The sequence below is a fragment of the Scardinius erythrophthalmus genome, assembly GCF_964197995.2.
Source record: "Scardinius erythrophthalmus genome assembly, chromosome: 18".
Lineage (NCBI taxonomy): Eukaryota > Metazoa > Chordata > Actinopteri > Cypriniformes > Leuciscidae > Scardinius > Scardinius erythrophthalmus.
Window position 1 is genome coordinate 40,256,260 of NC_138238.1, and position 20,016 is coordinate 40,276,275.

The window sequence follows — 20,016 nt, forward strand, 5'->3', positions numbered from 1 at the left end:
ATATCGGGTCTATAGTTAACCTACTCATAGCTGGACTATATCGGGTCTATAGTTAACCTACTCATAGCTGGACTATATCGGGTCTCTAGATAACCTAGACGGTGAAATGATGGTTATTGCTTGCTGGGATGTGTTTGATAGCAGAATATGTCTGCTTAAATGCTGGGTTAGCTCGAGCGTGTCAGGACTACAGATCCTCTGGGAAATCAAGACTGGGAGGAAGGCAGACTCTCAGGAGCGATCCCGACTCTAAACACTGAGATCTGACATTCTGAAATGTGAAGTTTTGGACCTGCTGTAAACGGTCGGTTCTGAGAATCTGTCCTGTAATGAGATAAACTGCTTGTCTGAAGCTGTTCTTCACTAAAGCTGTTCAGGGAAAGTAAATATTTGACCATTTCCAATAGGTTTAAGGGTCTTGTGAAGATGTTGACACGCTGATCACAAATATTCTGTGTTATTCATGCCAGACAAGTCAATAGGTCACTTTGCAAAGAAAGACTACACGCCTGAACACATATATGTCTGCTAAATGAATAAATGTAAATGTGTATATATATATATATATATATTGAAACATGTGCACCATCAGCATTTTCACAGATTCACGTTTTTGAAGTTTACACAGAGATGACGTTTTCAAAATTTTTCAAAACTTGCACCTTGGAGTTGAAAAGTTTGCAAAGTTTGCGCTCTCGAGCTCCAAACACTGTTGTGCAAATGAACGGCCGGAACGCATTAAAGGTTTATGTTTTCTGTTAGAATGGTCTCGTGTAAGCGGCCCCTAATGGCTCGTTTCCACTGACGGTACGGTACAGTACGGTACGCAATTATTTCGGTTTCCACTGTCAAAAGTTGTGAATGGTACCAAAATGCCGAACGGTTCCCTTCCGTTGGGGGTTCCTAGCACAGTGGTACGGTACTAAAGGGTGGAGCTAGACTCACTGCAGGACGTTGATTGGTTGACAGAGTATCGTCACTTGCACGTGCTACAAGGGGAATGACAACATAAGAGGTGCCATTTTTTTATATACAGTTGGAATATAATACTACTGTTTTTAAACATGAGATATGGAACAGCCTTTCCTCGGCTGGTCCTTCTGACGTTTGACGCCGACTCTGACATCTCTGTGGTGGTTAAACATGAGATATAATTCGTCTTGTGTATATCTAACAGCGATCTTTGGTCTTGTGAATCTATAATTTGATCCCTGGCCAATCGTTTTGGCTGAGGGCTAAGTGAAATTTCATAACTTTATATTTAGGCTATTTAACTTGACCGTTGTAACGTAAGAGCGCTGACTTTGTATGTTTGACTGAATTGTTTGCTTTGTTTCTTATTTTATTGCTTCTTGTACCTTTTACTTATACTTTTATAATGGCTATTATTGATAAAACTGAAATTTAACAAAAAGAGACAGGGTTGAGTTTTGTCATTTTTAATTTTATTACAGTGAAGATGATCAAAGAACAAATGCACATATTGCCTGAACCATATTAAACGTACAGTATGGCATTTTTCGCCACTCGGGGTCGCTAACCTATTTACAATAACAAAGGCGTAGATTGATGACACAACATTTGCTAAGAATTATGGATCTTGTCGTCAACGTCAAGCCGACCGATCTAATAATGTTTATGGATGAGTAAATACATCAATGTTTTTATCATGACTGTGATATGAAGCAGTTCGGGATTGCTAAGAGACAGCTATCAGCTCCACACGCGACGCGAGTCCCGCGGATATAAAAGGAATACGGACATTTCATTCTACCAAACTACATGCAGAATTACTACTCACAGGTCAGTTTATTAGACAAATTAAACTTGTGAGGTAACGCAGCGCTGTTTCACTTGGTCTAACATTACACTAGCACACTAAACTGCATTTGAATGTGTTGAAATTGATGTTATTCTGTGTTAGTTTGTCTGTATGAGACTAGCAGTAAACTAGATCAACATTAGAATAACATACAGATCATATTCTGACATTTTATCATTGTTAAACTATAAAACATTGATTATTTTTATGTAAATGTGCTCACCTGTTTAATAAAGTACATGTAGGAGCGGTCGAAGTCTCGGACGTGGAGCTCTCGTTTATATACTGTCTATGGGAGCTCTCGGCATCTCGAAAACACAGCGGTGACAGCGCTGATATTGATTCTCGTTTTAGTTCTCCTTTTTTTATCCAAAGTCTGCTTGCCATGGTCCATAATGTTTGAACAAAACAACAACAGCGTGCAGATAGACATTGTGAACTACAAAGTTGTCAGTCGCTTTGGTTACTATCAGACGGCTCTGGTTCATAGCTCTGGTTGCCATGGCAGCACGAGCGGAAACCAGGGACAACGGGGATATGATGCCATTGGCGGCGACAAAACGGAAATAAAGAAACGGGACGTTTCTCGAATTAAATTACAAATTTCTCCTGGTTTGAAAGTTGTTGGAAACAGTCGGGATAATGTAAGTACACAACTAAAAAAAATATATAACATAGATATAGTGATTTTTGCTATTTTTAAAGCAAAAAAGTTACATATTGTGCCTTTATTAAGTTTAATATTTTTACAATTTAAACGAAAAGAGGCAGGGTTGTGTTATATTTTGTTTTGTTATAAATAGGCTAACGTTACATGCAGTGAATATAACCAATACGCGTTGCCTGAACCACATTTGTGTGGCTATAATGTTTAAGATTTCTTTAAATGAAAACGAAAAGAGGCAGAGTGGTGTTTTATAACATATTTCATTATTTATTGTTATAAAATATACACAGAGATAGCTGGAGTAGCAGAGCGAGTGGAGTGATGCAGAATTACCGGACTGGGGAGTCTATCTCCTGAGTCGGACTTGGCAAGTCCGAACTTTGCGTACTTGGTGTTGAGAAACACCTAATGTCGGCGCTTGTCTTCTTGTGACAAACATGCCGAGAAGCAAGAACAAGATCTGCTGAATGTCATCCATTGTTGTTTACTATGTCGCTTTCTTCTTCGTGCGAAAATGACGTCGATCGCTTCTTTCCGGCATAGGCTACACAACGCCTATAAGTAAGGGAACTGTTGGCGGTGGAAACGCTAGCCGGATCAGGGTTTACTGTACCGTACCGTACCATACCGTACTGCTCAATGGAGACAAGTCATAATGATCATTACAACGGAAGTGAATCAATCAAAACTAACTTTATCTGGACAATAACTTTATTCTAGAGCTGATGTAAAGCCTAAACAATCTCTGTTACTGTAATATGCTATTATCACTGTAAAGCTGCTGTGAAATGTAATATATAAATGAAAAAAAAAAAAAAAAGCGCTATATAAATGAAGGTGACTTAACAAAACAGAGAAATCTGCAACATTTTTAGATCTTACATGATGTGTCAGTGCTGGAGAAATGCGCTGCTGCTGCAAGCTATCGAAGGATATTCACAGAATTATCAGTTTAAACACGTCCAGGCTTTATTCAGGCTATTAAAAGTACAGTTTTGAGTGATGAATAATTTACCGTGCTTCACACCAATGATCTCAATATACAGCATGATATAAAGCTATTGTGGATCCAACAATGCGGGAGAGTTTGTCAGGTTTAACAGCTGAAGAAGAGCATCTTCAGTGAGGAAGAGGAGGAGAGCCTTTCTTACTTCACTGCTGTATTTATGATCAGTCAATATACATTAACATTTGCGTTTAATGCCGTCGGGAAAAGCTCAACATCTTTGACTGTCACATTCTTTCACACTAAAAAGGTCCTGCTCCATTCAGCGTTCGTTTCTTGGACGTATTCAATGAACAGTTTACAAAAATACAAGCTTTTCACTGGCTCTTTTCCCTCAGGACACAATTATTTCCAGCAGCTCATTATGTTTGTGCCGGACAGGATCTCCGTGTTTCTGGAGGAATATCTGTGCACACTGACACAAGCTTTTAGATACACACGGGTTATTCTGCAGAAGAGTGTTATAATGTTTAATATTTACTCACACAGTGGAAATGGACATAAATTAATGATTCTGCTCACTTTGGGGTGCCATGTTTGATTAGATTATCTCCCACTGCATGTCTGCAGTGCTCGCGAAGATCACTAGCGCCATCTGCCGGTCACTTCCGGTTCAGGTTTCAGTCACACAGTTCCGTATAACGACATAAGAAATTATTTTTAGGATAAAATAGCCTAGTAGTCCATAGTTTCACTACAGTACAGCTAATTTAATGGCTAGCATGTTTATAGGCTAAAAACAATCCAAATTAAATGGTAACACTTTACAATAAGTTAACATGAACTAACAATGAAAAATACTTCTACAACATCTATTTATCTTATGTAATGTTAATTTCAACATTTACTAAAAAAATCGTAGCCTATTATTTAATGAACCTGAGCTGACAGGATCATCAACACAAGTTTTGTATGAACTAACATTAACAGATGAATGAATAGGCCACTGTAACTGATGTGTTGCTCATTGTTAGTCAGTGCATTAACTAAAGGAACCTTATAGTGAAGTGTTTAATGCTAATTAAACCAATTAATTACTAATTAAATCATATTTTCACACTCTTTATAAATACAGCTTAATTAGGAATGACACTACCTTCATATTTCTTTGTTTTCTTCACACATTCATCTCAGACGATTTTCTCCTAGTAAACAAAAAGTTAGAAACCTTTGAAGAAAAAAAAACCTTCAGGCAACTGTGGTAATAAAAATCATTTTCACACAAAATTAAAACTGTTTATGATTAGTTACCTCTTTGTATCACCAATCATCTCAGTGTTCAAATCAAATCCATGACCGAGGCGTTATTGTTAAAATTAATAACGCAGCACTCAAAACAACTCCGCGTGTCTGAGCGCGCATGCGCACTTACAGGTTCGTTCTGGGTGACGTCACACGCAGGGCGGGGCCACAAGCAGGTGTATCCCACAGGTGTATTTTACAGGTGTAAAGAAGAATAAAGGCCAGTCGAGAAAGTGTGTGTGTGTGTGCAGGTTCGCGATGGGCTGCGCCGCGTTACTCGTCCTCGGACTCGCGTTCGACATCATCGGGTTCGCTTTGCTTTTACTCGGGATTTTTGCCAATCTGCGAGTGGAAGGAATATTTTACGGGGACTTTCTAATCTACTCTGGTTCATTAATAGTTTTCCTCAGTCTTTTCTGGTGGATCATGTGGTACACGGGGAACATCAAAGTTTCCTATGAGGATCTAGAGAAGAGGAGGTTTGATAACTTTGTGCACTGGGCGAGCAAACTCTCCGAGCGGCTGTCCGATCCCGGGAAGAAGAGCAGTGATCCCGGGAAGAGCTCGCTGACGCATCACGCCCCGACGCGGATCACCTGGGGAAACGTGAACGAGGCTTATGAGCGAAGTTCTGAGGAGAAGAAGCTGGAGATGGAGATCCTGAGGAACCCCGGGATGATCGGGAAGCTGGAGCGGATCTGACAGGAACCGGTGCGTTTACATGCACAACTTTAGCTTCAATCGGATTGAATTCATTCCGATTGATGAATCTGAACGTAGTGTTTACATGAACGCTAAACATGTGATCGGGTTGATGTGTGTGTTATGTCACAAGCTTCGAAATGAATGCAGGATTATTGTACAATTTTACAAAAAGTTAAGTCTTCATAATTTCTCAGTTAATACATCATAACTGTGGCTGCCTGGACTCATCAGTGTTCCTGCTGTTCTCTGGACCAGGACGGGTTTAACCAAACCCTCACATCTGGACTGGCTGAGAAATGAAGTCATTCATCAGGGAAAAGCTTTTAATTTCATGCATTTCTATGAGCACTTTATACATGATTTATGTTTTTGTACTTTTAACGTGTTAATACTGAAAGATATTTCACATTTTATACATTCCATTCTTTATGAAATAAAGAGTGGTCAGAAAAGGATTCATTTGGCCAGTTTCTTTGTTTGGGTATTTTTCTGGAGAAACAGTTGTTTAATGAAGCCCCTTTAATTCTGAATCATGGAAAATCACTGGTTTTAATTCATTCATACCTTAAAGTTGTACAGCTTTTCCAGTATTTGAACTGTTAAAACGAGCATTATGAATATGCCTCTGCAAACTTTATTAGGGCCGAAGTCTGAGAGACCCTGATGGCCAGAAACCAGTGGATCCCGTTCCTCACGGACCGGCGAGTGTTTACAGCAAACAGCCGCTCTGAACCTCTCAGTGAAGCCTAGAGGAAGTTGGCTGAAGAACACAAGAACTGTAAATGCAAAACCTGCCGGACAAACACGAGCGTAGAGAAAGACACACCCTGCTATTGTGTGTCTGTGGATATTTGAGCCATTAAATACCGGAGTCTTTCACAATCACAGCAAACAGACGATGAGGGAAAGTTCAGGAACACTGGGAACGTTGTTTGAGAGTGACATTACAATCCATCAAAACAGACATACTGATATATTACTATACTGAGTATTAACCAGAACAGTCATTAGTAATTGATAAAAATACTTCCTAAATTGTAACAGTGAAACAAGCTTTGAAACACGATGTATTATGAAAGTGCTGAACAGAATCCAGAGTTAGTCGTGCAGAGACGTATAAACTCCGTCATCTGGCAGCTCAGACACGCACGATCACGACTCCGAGTCGTTCAGACGGACAGCGGGTCCGACGCTGGATCTTCAGATCCGGGAAACACTCTTCATCATCTCCTCTTCTTCAGGATCCTTTAGTGAGGAACATCATCGCTACAAAATCACACCCAACTCGTCAGCGAATCGAAGAAACATCTGAAGGCTTAGAAACGTACAGATGAAATAAACAGCCTAACCCTTTCAGTAATGACTCAAAAGACAGTAACAGGCAACAATTAACATTTCATCACTTCTGTTAACCGTGAGTGACGCAGTTACTGTAGTTTCTGTCAACAAATGAATTGCACAATCTTTATCCAGAAATCAGTTCTTTGTTTCCAGCAGCAGAAGAGAAAAGAGTATTTCACAATCAATCATTCACATCCTTAATGTTTTTCTGCTCTGCTCTTTGACTTCACGAGAGTCGAAGCCTTCACAGTGTTAGGGGCCGTTCCTGAACACTCGGCTCGGCCCCGGCTGGGACTCGGCTCATGTTTGGTCAAGGACTTCTTCCCTTATTTCTGTCTAGTTCCCCGTGAGGAAGGTTTGATCATCAGCACCATCTAGAGACACACAGCAGCAACTCACTCACACACACACACCACTGAAGTTATGGAGCTTTAATTTAATTTATAAAAAAATGCATATACCCACTGAAGCTGAACAACATCTACCACTTATTTTTCCTTGTGGAACACGTTTCATCCGTGTAGACTTTCAGTTGTTTGAACAGAATAAAATAATATTATTAACAGGCAAAGAGACAACTTCAACACAAAGATAACAAACACAGCCAACGACATCTCCAATATAAAAGGAAAACAACGGGGAGGAAAGGAAATATTAGAAACGAAAGGTAAGTGCAGTAATGATCCCAATTGTATAAAATATTATTTATCTTTTTTTTCCTTCCATCTTTCGTCAGGAATCAAATCGGGCACAGCACGTTTTCTCAACACGTTCATGCAAGATGATATATTTTAACAAAGTACAAATGGAAATATATCTATCTCATAGGTTATTGGTTAAAATATGAAAAAAGAGGATGCGAGTAAACATCATTTTGATCTGATGTAATAGAGTAACTCAAACCCTCAATAGTGTTTCTTTTCTTCTGAAAAAATAAAAGAATGAATGAAGTGAATACATTCATTTCCATGACCACAAGTCCACGTCTTTAAAAAGAAAACAGAACGGGAAAAAGTTGTTGTTGTTGAGTATTTGTGCCTTGGGAAACACACACAAATAAGATCCTAAAGTACACATACGACAAAGTACTGCATATCTACTCAAGACTGCATTGGCTGGACGTGGAGGCTAGCTGCCATGATTCTGGAGAAGCCGGCACACGTTCCCTTTCCCAAGGGAAGAGCGCTCGACTTTCCCATGCGTGAGTGTGAAGCGGACACTGTAAGAGCTAATCGGTCTTAGCGAGGTTTGGCGAGTCCGTTTCTGACTGTGAATGTTCAGGATCTCTGGGAACGGAGAACACACGTCTGATACACATGCGTGACAATTACATAAACATCTACATCGCCATCGTCATCGGCTGCTTGATCGGGGTTCAGGGTTCAGGGCTCGTCCACGATCAGCCCGAGCTGCTCCGCTGGGTTACGCCAGACAGGAACAATATTACGCTTCATTCTGTGACTTCAAGTAGGCTATATGAGTATATGAGTGTGCATATATCTGTGAGTGTTGACCAGAGCCGCTTCTCTCTTCATCTCACCTCAGTGTTGGCACCTGGGGTTCAGGAACGGGTGACGAGGTGCCGGCGGGAGAACGAGTCGAGGTCAGAGGTCAGGAGACGATGGTCTAGTCGGCGTGGGTCTGCTGGTCTCTCTCTGCTGGGATGGAGTCGGTCTTGACCCGTTTGGGTTCGGGCTGCTGGTCCGGCTCTCCGTTCTGGCGTTTGGTGGGGAGGGAGGCGGAGGCCGAGGCGTGCGTCGCTAGCATGTGCAGCGGACTCGCTGAGGACCAGACATTAGCATTAGCAAAACGCTCCGCTGCATTAAAGGCATAGTTCACCCAAAAATTTAAATTAGCCCATGATTTACTCTCCCTCAAGTCATCCTAGGTGTATCCACCTTATTCCTACGCATTATGGGTGTGACTCCCGTTAAGCTGTAAACAATCAGTGAGAAGGCTAGCTCTTGAACACAATACGTTAAAAAAGTGTCACAATGAGATGACAATCTACTCACCCTTCAACCAGCGAACATTAAAAGGAAATTTAAAAGTGTAAAAGCATCAACAAGGCATTTCAACAGACCAAACAACCCCAAAAGCACAGCGATAACGGACGGGTTACATATCTCTGTAGTAATATATCTCTGTATTATGAAATGTAACTTATGTTGCGTTAATCAAAAATGTGCACCATTACGTGATACTATTTCAAAGTGATTTCCGTCATTTTGACAGATTATAAATTGCATTTACCTGTGAAAACAAACCTGGAAAGAGACGTGAGGATTTGAGAAGAATAACGAGATTCTTTGTGCATTCCAGTGAATTATTAATGGAATATATCGTAAATTAACTTCGGGAGAACAGACCACAAATGTGCAGGATATGTTGTCTTTTTTCATACTTTTACAGTGAATAGCAAAGGGAAAAAAGAAAATAATCACGAGAAAAAGAAAGCAGCGACTGAGAAGAACTCTAGCCGTAGATGTTCTTGTTATAACATGTCACGTTGAAATACCAAGTATAACGTTATTCTCATGATGTCTGAAAATAAATCATGAAGGGAAACTGACAACTCATCCAGTCAAACTGATGATTATTTGTAGGGCAACCTTATGATTTGAAATGATTCGTTTCAGTCATTTTGAATGGAAGTTCCCCAAACCGGAAGTGTCACCCATAATGTCCTGGGTAGGGTTGCACCAGCCGTTGGTAAGTTCTTTCTTAAATTGGAACGTAAAGTCCACACTAGAGGCTTAGTAACTACTAGCTAGTTTGTAACTAACTCTGAACTTTGTTCCGTTGCACCATTTGTTCGTAAGGCAGAACGTAGCTAGTAGGTCGTAAGCTCTCCGTAAAGTAATGCTTAGTCGCATATGACGTTTAGCCTCGATGATCCAATAGCAGCCTTCAAATACGTGAGCAGATGTTGTGTTGAAATGCTGTGAATTTCAGTTTGTCCTTCATTCTTTTGCCTAACGTTACTAACGGTAAAAATAAGTTTCCATTAAATACGATACTTGATCATGAATAGCATTTAAGTGTTTTTGTAAATAACATTCAGAAACTGTATTTGAAATTAAATGAATACGGATCAATATATAAATATTGATACAAAAAAACATAAGAAATTACGTTTATTGATTATGACTGATATTTGACATGCACATGGACCGATGCACACAGCGGCGTGCTGTTTAGGATGGGTTCGTGTTAAAGATAGCCGCTAACAAAGTAATCTTTTCACATAATGTTCTCTCTCTTAAAATGTAAGCGAGTGTTATGTCAGCATAATCATATATGTCTAAAGAATTGAAGTCTGTCAGGTAAAAGAAGAGCTTATTGATGCAGTTCAGTCTGTCTGATATTTTATTCCATCCATTACTCCTGATCGGAGGCTGCCGTAAATATTTAGTTTATACGTAGACTTACGCTTCAACTAAGTTTAATGGTGCAACACAAAAATATTTAGAAGTGCGTAAGTCGTAACTTAGTGTCCATTTACGTCAAAACTAGGCTAAGTTATAACTTACGCACAGCTGGTGCAACCGGCCCCTGGCTCTTCCAAGCTTTATAATGGCAGTGAATAGGCATATTTTTTGGAAGTCCATCAAAGTGCATCTGTCCCTATTCTATGCACTTTTATGATGGACAGATGCACTTTTATGGACTTAAAACAGAAACAGCCATTCACTGCCATTATAAAGCTTGGAAAAGCTATAAACTGTAATAACCCAAGCTGTAAATACTGTAATAACCCAAGCTGTAAATACTGTAATAACCCAAGCTGTAAATACTGTAATAACCCAAGCTGTAAATACTGGAATAACCCATTCTGTAAATACTGGAATAACCCATGCTGTAAATACTGTAATAACCCATGCTGTAAATACTTTAGTAACCCATGCTGTAAATACTGTAATAACCCATGCTGTAAATACTGTAATAACCCATGCTGTAAATACTGTAATAACTCATGCTATAAATACTGGAATAACCCAAGCTGTAAATACTGTAATAACTCATGCTGTAAATACTGTAGTAGCCCATGCTGTCAATACTGTAGTAACCCATTCTGTAAACACTGTAATAACACAAGCTGTAAATACTGTAATAACTCATGCTATAAATACTGTAATAACCCAAGCTGTAAATACTGTAATAACCCATGCTGTAAATACTGTAATAACCCATGCTGTAAATACTGTAGTAACCCATTCTGTAAATACTGTAATAACCCATTCTGTAAATACTGTAATAACCCATGCTGTAAATACTGTAATAACTCATGCTATAAATACTGGAATAACCCAAGCTGTAAATACTGTAATAACTCATGCTGTAAATACTGTAGTAGCCCATGCTGTCAATACTGTAGTAACCCATTCTGTAAACACTGTAATAACACAAGCTGTAAATACTGTAATAACTCATGCTATAAATACTGTAATAACCTAAGCTGTAAATACTGTAATAACTCATGCTATAAATACTGTAGTAACCCATTCTGTAAATACTGTAATAACCCATGCTGTAAATACTGTAATATCCCAAGCTGTAAATACTGGAATAACCCATTCTGTAAATACTGGAATAACCCATGCTGTAAATACTGTAATAACCCATGCTGTAAATACTGTAATAACCCATTCTGTAAATACTGTAGTAACCCATGCTGTAAATACTGTAATAACCCATGCTATAAATACTGTAGTAACCCATTCTGTAAATACTGTAATAACCCATGCTGTAAATACTGTAATAACCCATGCTGTAAATACTGTAATAACCCATTCTGTAAATACTGTAGTAACCCATGCTGTAAATACTGTAATAACCCATGCTATAAATACTGTAGTAACCCATTCTGTAAATACTGTAATAACCCATGCTGTAAATACTGTAGTAACCCATGCTGTAAATACTGTAATAACCCATGCTATAAATACTGTAGTAACCCATTCTGTAAATACTGTAATAACCCATGCTGTAAATACTGTAATATCCCAAGCTGTAAATACTGGAATAACCCATTCTGTAAATACTGGAATAACCCATGCTGTAAATACTGTAATAACCCATGCTGTAAATACTGTAACAACCCATTCTGTAAATACTGTAATAACCCATGCTGTAAATACTAAAATCCCAAGCTGTAAATACTGGAATAACCCATTCTGTAAATACTGGAATAACCCATGCTGTAAATACTGTAATAACCCATGCTGTAAATACTGTAATAACCCATTCTGTAAATACTGTAATAACCCATTCTGTAAATACTGTAATAACCCATGCTGTAAATACTGTAATAACTCATGCTATAAATACTGTAATCACCCAAGCTGTAAATACTGTAATAACTCATGCTGTAAATACTGTAGTAGCCCATGCTGTCAATACTGTAGTAACCCAAGCCGTAAATACTGGAATAACCCAAGCTGTAAATACTGTAATAACCCATTCTGTAAACACTGTAATAACCCAAGCTGTAAATACTGTAATAACCCATGCTATAAATACTGTAATAACCCATGCTTTAAATACTGTAGTAACCCATTCTGTAAACACTGTAATAACACAAGCTGTAAATACTGTAATAACTCATGCTATAAATACTGTAATAACCCAAGCTGTAAATACTGTAATAACTCATGCTGTAAATACTGTAGTAACCCATGCTGTAAATACTGTAGTAACCCATTCTGTAAACACTGGAATAACCCATTCTGTAAATACTGTAATAACCCATTCTGTAAATACTGTAATAACCCAAGCTGTAAAAACTAATAACCCATGCTGTAAATACTGTATTAACCAAATCTGTAAACAGTAATAACCATGCTGTAAATACTGTAGTAACCCATTCTGTAAATACTGTAATAACCCATGCTGTAAATACTGGAATAACCCATGCTGTAAATACTGGAATAACCCATGCTATAAATACTGTAATAACCCAAGCTGTAAACACTAATAACCCATGCTGTAAATACTGTAGTAACCCATTCTGTAAACACTGGAATAACCCAGGCTGTAAATACTGTAATAACCCATTCTGTAAATACTGTAATAACCCAAGCTGTAAACACTAATAACCCATGCTGTAAATACTGCAGTAACCCATTCTACAAATACTGTAATAACCCATGCTGTAAATACTGGAATAACCTATGCTATAAATACTGTAATATCCCAAGCTGTAAATACTGTAGTAACCCAATCTGTAAACACTGTAATAACCCAAGCTGTAAATACTGTAATAACCCATGCTGTAAATACTGTAGTAACCCATTCTGTAAACACTGTAATAACCCCAGCTGTAAATACTGTAATAACCCATGCTATAAATACTGTAATAACCCATGCTGTAAATACTGTAATAACCCATGCTGTAAATACTGTAGTAACCCATTCTGTAAATACTGTAATAACCCAAGCTGTAAACACTGTAATAACCCAAGCTGTAAATACTGTAGTAACCCATTCTGTAAATACTGTAATAACCCATTCTGTAAATGCCGTAATAACCCAAGCTGTAAACACTGTAATAACCCATGCTGTAAATACTGTAGTAACCCATGCTGTAAACACTGTAATAACCCAAGCTGTAAACACTGTAATAACCCAAGCTGTAAATACTGTAGTAACCCATTCTGTAAATACTGTAATAACCCATTCTGTAAATGCCGTAATAACCCAAGCTGTAAACACTGTAATAACCCATGCTGTAAATACTGTAGTAACCCATGCTGTAAATACTGTAGTAACCCAAGCTGTAAACACTAATAACCCATGCTGTAAATACTGTAGTAACCCATTCTGTAAATGCCGTAATAACCCAAGCTGTAAACACTGTAATAACCCATGCTGTAAATACTGTAGTAACCCATGCTGTAAATACTGTAGTAACCCAAGCTGTAAACACTGTAATAACCCATGCTGTAAATACTGTAGTAACCCATGCTGTAAACACTGTAATAACCCATGCTGTAAACACTGTAATAACCCAAGCTGTAAACACTGTAATAGCCCATGCTGTAAATACTGTAGTAACCCATGCTGTAAATACTGTAATAACCCATGCTGTAAATACTGTAGTAACCCATGCTGTAAATACTGTAATAACCCATGCTGTAAACACTGTAATAACCCAAGCTGTAAACACTGTAATAACCCATGCTGTAAATACTGTAGTAACCCATGCTGTAAATACTGTAATAACCCATGCTGTAAATACTGTAGTAACCCTTTCTGTAAATACTGTAATAACCCAAGCTGTAAACACTGTTATAACCCAAGCTGTAAATACTGTAGTAACCCATTCTGTAAATACTGTAATAACCCATTCTGTAAATGCCGTAATAACCCATGCTGTAAATACTGTAGTAACCCATGCTGTAAACACTGTAATAACCCAAGCTGTAAACACTGTAATAACCCAAGCTGTAAATACTGTAGTAACCCATTCTGTAAATACTGTAATAACCCATTCTGTAAATGCCGTAATAACCCAAGCTGTAAACACTGTAATAACCCATGCTGTAAATACTGTAGTAACCCATGCTGTAAATACTGTAGTAACCCATGCTGTAAATACTGTAGTAACCCAAGCTGTAAACACTGTAATAACCCATGCTGTAAATACTGTAGTAACCCATTCTGTAAATGCCGTAATAACCCAAGCTGTAAACACTAATAACCCATGCTGTAAATACTGTAGTAACCCATGCTGTAAATACTGTAGTAACCCAAGCTGTAAACACTGTAATAACCCAAGCTGTAAATACTGTAGTAACCCATTCTGTAAATACTGTAGTAACCCATTCTGTAAATGCCGTAATAACCCAAGCTGTAAACACTAATAACCCATGCTGTAAATACTGTAGTAACCCATGCTGAAAATACTGTAGTAACCCAAGCTGTAAACACTGTAATAACCCAAGCTGTAAATACTGTAGTAACCCATTCTGTAAATACTGTAATAACCCATTCTGTAAATGCCGTAATAACCCAAGCTGTAAACACTGTAATAACCCATGCTGTAAATACTGTAGTAACCCATGCTGTAAATACTGTAGTAACCCAAGCTGTAAACACTGTAATAACCCATGCTGTAAACACTGTAATAACCCAAGCTGTAAATACTGTAGTAACCCATTCTGTAAATACTGTAATAACCCATTCTGTAAATGCCGTAATAACCCAAGCTGTAAACACTGTAATAACCCAAGCTGTAAATACTGTAGTAACCCATTCTGTAAATACTGTAATAACCCATTCTGTAAATGCCGTAATAACCCAAGCTGTAAACACTGTAATAACCCATGCTGTAAATACTGTAGTAACCCATGCTGTAAACACTGTAATAACCCAAGCTGTAAACACTGTAATAACCCATGCTGTAAACACTGTAATAACCCATTCTGTAAATGCCGTAATAACCCAAGCTGTAAACACTGTAATAACCCATGCTGTAAATACTGTAGTAACCCATTCTGTAAATGCCGTAATAACCCAAGCTGTAAACACTGTAATAACCCATGCTGTAAATACTGTAATAACCCATGCTGTAAATGCCGTAATAACCCAAGCTGTAAACACTGTAATAACCCAAGCTGTAAACACTGTAATAACCCAAGCTGTAAACACTGTAGTAACCCATTCTGTAAATACTGTAATAACCCATTCTGTAAATGCCGTAATAACCCAAGCTGTAAACACTGTAATAACCCATGCTGTAAATACTGTAGTAACCCATTCTGTAAATGCCGTAATAACCCAAGCTGTAAATACTGTAATAACCCATTCTGTAAATGCCGTAATAACCCAAGCTGTAAACACTGTAATAACCCATGCTGTAAATACTGTAATAACCCATTCTGTAAATGCCGTAATAACCCAAGCTGTAAACACTGTAATAACCCATGCTGTAAATACTGTAATAACCCATGCTGTAAACACTGTAATAAACCATGCTGTAAATACTGTAGTAACCCATGCTGTAAATACTGTAGTAACCCATTCTGTAAATACTGTAATAACCCATGCTGTAAACACTAATAACCCATGCTGTAAATACTGTAGTAACCCATGCTGTAAATACTGTAGTAACCCATTCTGTAAATACTGTAGTAACCCATGCTGTAAACACTAATAACCCATGCTGTAAATACTGTAGTAACCCATGCTGTAAATACTGTAGTAACCCATTCTGTAAATACTGTAATAACCCATGCTGTAAACACTAATAACCCATGCTGTAAATACTGTAGTAACCCATGCTGTAAATACTGTAACAACCCATTCTGTAAATAGAAATACTGTAATAACCCATTCTGTAACCCTTCCTGAAGGGTTAGTGATGTGAGAGAGGCTCACCAGTGCTGCCGGAGCCCTGGACTGCTGAGACCACATGCGTCCCGTTCTGAGTGATGGCCTTGACCGGCAGCTGGTGCTGACCCACGATAGTGACCGTCTGCAGAACACGGGCCGTCCCACCCAGAGACGTTGTGATGGAGGGAACCGGCTCCACTTTCACTGAGACATAAACGACACACAGCATTACAGAGGTTTTCTGATACGAGTTATGATATTATACATCATACTCAGATACTTTCCACATAATAACTGGACAAAATATTGATGAGAGTTGAACTCGAGATATTGAACTCGAAGCTTCCACAAAGAAGAACGGTTCATCAAACATCTTCAAACAAGACGTAGTAACAGTCATATCATTAATTACACAAATTAAACCAAATAAATAATAGTTATTTGGACAAAAAAATATTGATATGACTTGAAATGGTTTTAAAACTCTTGGCTGTTTATTCATATAATTAGAGCCCGACCGATAAAGGATTTTGAAGGCCGATACCGATACAAATATTTGTTGGTTTTAAAATCCGATATTCCGATATATCGGCCGATATATTTTTAAATTTCAGAAACGCGCAACAAAACATTAACAGATTTCCCTAACATTAGTTATTTGTAGTTATTTATGAGTTTTAACTAAAATAATATGATAATGCATTTTAAAAAGAAACTTGTTTCTTTTATTGTCACAACAGAACAGAGGAACATCAAAATATAATTAGTCCCTACATTGCCTTATAAACTACCTTATAATTACAATGTCAGCTTGCTTATCCCTTTACCTGCACTTTTTAAATTCTTTCCATCAAGCTACATCAAACCATTTTCAATCATCAGTTGCTGCCTGCCTTCTAAAACCTACTATTTAGCGATCTAAATCCATTATGTGACTCGTTAATGCTGCGGCTGAACGACAGTCTGCAACGTCTTTACTATTACTACTGTCTCTTTAAGAGCTGCGCGCAACGCGTCTAATATACACGCATTTGACAAGCAGATTTTCTATCAATTTTCTCAAGTTTGCTTTCACTTTAGACATCACCGACTTTGTTTATGTAAACCTTGTGTGTATTTGACAGTATTAGCACAATAAGACTCGAAAGATAACTTAGTCCAGTATCCAGGCGCTGGTAGACAGGCTTTTAGTGCATGTGAGCTTCACATGATGTACGCGCTGAGAAACACATGTTAGCGCATCAGCACGCGAATTAAATGTTTAACCGACAAGGCATCAAAGCACATGCAAATTATGAACTTTTGTGAACTGCAGTGTCCCTTTCCGCTGCGTTAACATTTTATGTGAATATACATCGCGTTGTTCAGTATGATGGGCGCCAGAATAGCAACTGATAGAATGCACGATACTACGATATTTCTTCAAAAGCAGATCGTGGAGACATTTTAATCGTCCACGATCAAAAATCGTCATATCGCACACCCCTACCATGAACACACTTCACCGATGATCTCACTCGCGGATAACTGGTTCTCTCTGCCCGACTCTGTCTGGATCAGCAGGTTGCAGGATGTGTGGCGCGTTATACACGAGTGTTGCCAACAGGGACGGTGTAGAGTGCTCTCTGGTGGACAAACTATACAACGCCAACACTCATGACATGGTTGAAGGGTGTTTCGTCCGTTTTTATTTTATTTTTGAAATATTCATTTATCGGCCATTACAAATGCCGATACCGATAGTTTGGAAAATGCCTAATATCGGCCTGCCGATAAATCGGTCGGGCTCTACTTATAATCCATTACAGTGTCAAAGACACGACAGCGATATTACAGTGACTGATACTGAAGCCTAAACTCAGACAAAGATGGAACGGGAGAGAGCGAGTCTCCAGATTAAAGGAAGCTGGACAAACACACACGCGGAAATCAGACCTCGGCCAATCAGAATCAAGTATTCCACAGAGCTTCTGATATTCAGCCCTATTATCACAGAGCTTCCACACGCTCACCTTTGACCTCCTGGTGCTCTCCATTCTCACGCGCGGACACAACGCTGGTCTGGCTGAACACCGGCTCAGCCACAGACAGACCGGTGACGGTCGCCATGGACACCGCCGGGATCTGGTGCACTACATGGACCGTCTGCAGGGGCTGCTGGGACGCGGAGGACACCGGAGTAGCTACAGTGTAGGTTAGGGGCTTCAGGGTCTGAGGGAGCTGCCGCTGCACTGTGATGAGGACCGGCTGCGTGTTCAGAGGAGAACCTGTGGGAGTAAACCAGGTCAGACCAGAGATGTTCACAAGTCTTTAAGCTGGAGTCCAAGTCAAGTCCGGAGTCTTTATCACTGGAGTCCGAGTCCAGTACGGAGTCTTTATCACTGGAGTCCGAGTTAAGTCTGGAGTCTTTATCACTGGAGTCCGAGTTGAGTTAAGTCAGGAGTCTTTATCACTGGAGTCCTAGTCAAGTCAGGAGTCTTTATCACTGGAGTCCGAGTCAAGTCTGGAGTCTGGGGTATTTATCGCTGGAGTTCGAGTCAAGTCTGGAGTCTTTATCCCTGGAGTCCAAGTCTAGTCAGGTGTCTTTATCACTGGAGTTCGTGTAGAGTCAAGTCTAGAGTCTTTATCATTGGAGTTCGAGTAGAGTCAAGTCTGGAGTCTTTATCAATGGAGTCCAAGTCAAGTCTGGAGTCTTTATCACTGGAGTTCAAGTCGAGTCAAGTCTGGAGTCTTTATCACTGGAGTCCGAGTCAAGTCTGGAGTCTGGAGTCTTTATCGCTGGAGTTCGAGTCGAGTCTGGGGTATTTATCGCTGGAGTTCGAGTCAAGTCTGGAGTCTTTATCACTGGAGTCCAAGTCTAGTCAGGTGTCTTTATCACTGGAGTATGAGTCGAGTCAAGTCTGGAGTCTTTATCACTGGAGTCTGAGTCAAGTCTGGAGTCTTTATCACTGGAGTCCAAGTCAAGTCAGGAGTCTTTATCACTGGAGTTCGTGTAGAGTCAAGTCTAGAGTCTTTATCATTGGAGTTCGAGTAGAGTCAAGTCTGGAGTCTTTATCGCTGGAGTTCGAGTCAAGTCCGGAGTCTTTATCAATGGAGTCCAAGTCAAGTCTGGAGTCTTTATCACTGGAGTCCGAGTCAAGTCTGGAGTCTGGAGTCTTTATCGCTGGAGTTCGAGTAGAGTTAAGTCTGGAGTCTTTATCACTGGAGTTCGAGTCAAGTCTGGAGTCTATCAATGGAGTTCGAGTAGAGTCAAGTCCGGAGTCTTTATCGCTGGAGTCCGAGTCAAGTCCGGAGTCTTTATCACTGGAGTCCGAGTCAAGTCTGGAGTCTGGTGTCTTTATCACTGGAGTTCGAGTCGAGTCTGGAGTCTTTATCACTGGAGTTCGAGTCGAGTCAAGTCTGGATTCCGAGTCACTGGAGTCCGAGTCAAGTCTGGAGTCTTTATCACTGGAGTCCGAGTCAAGTCCGGAATCTTTATCGCTGGAGTTCGAGTCAAGTCCGGAGTCTTTATCACTGGAGTCCAAGTCAAGTCTGGAGTCTTTATCACTGGAGTATGAGTCAAGTCTGGAGTCTTTATCACTGGAGTCCGAGTCAAGTCTGGAGTCTTTATCACTGGAGTCCAAGTCAAGTCTGGAGTCTTTATCACTGGAGTTCGAGTCGAGTCTGGAGTCTTTATCACTGGAGTTCGAGTCGAGTCAAGTCTGGATTCCGAGTCACTGGAGTCCGAGTCAAGTCTGGAGTCTTTATCACTGGAGTTCGAGTCGAGTCTGGAGTCTTTATCACTGGAGTTCGAGTCGAGTCTGGTGTCTTTATCACTGGAGTTCGAGTCGAGTCTGGAGTCTTTATCACTGGAGTTCGAGTCGAGTCAAGTCTGGATTCCGAGTCACTGGAGTCCGA

The 20,016-nt window shown here is 39.5% G+C and overlaps 2 protein-coding genes across 4 annotated transcripts in view; one reads left to right on the forward strand and one right to left on the reverse strand.

The window, feature by feature from the left end:
* Positions 1–20,016, reverse strand: part of foxk2a (forkhead box K2a) — a 54,573-nt gene that overhangs the window by 23,733 nt on the left and 10,824 nt on the right. The window contains exons 7-10 of one of the 3 annotated variants that reach the window (XR_014032047.1): positions 18,132–18,386; positions 16,165–16,323; positions 8,324–8,564; positions 5,751–6,757 (exon numbers count right to left, since the gene is read on the reverse strand). Coding sequence is in view for 1 of the 3 variants with exons in the window: in XM_081392299.1 (XP_081248425.1) it covers positions 8,410–8,564; positions 16,165–16,323; positions 18,132–18,386 (569 nt within the window). In the remaining 2 variants the exon portion in view is untranslated. Of the gene's footprint in view, positions 1–5,750; positions 6,758–7,199; positions 8,565–16,164; positions 16,324–18,131; positions 18,387–20,016 lie in introns of those variants that run through there. The other 2 variants (XR_014032046.1, XM_081392299.1) reach the window with 2 other exon arrangements.
* LOC308706565 (transmembrane protein 238-like) lies at positions 4,967–6,076 on the forward strand. The gene is made up of 2 exons (XM_081392300.1): positions 4,967–5,448; positions 5,637–6,076. The coding sequence occupies exon 1, from the start codon at positions 4,996–4,998 to the stop codon at positions 5,437–5,439; it is 444 nt and encodes a 147-aa protein (XP_081248426.1). The 5' UTR covers positions 4,967–4,995; the 3' UTR covers positions 5,440–5,448; positions 5,637–6,076.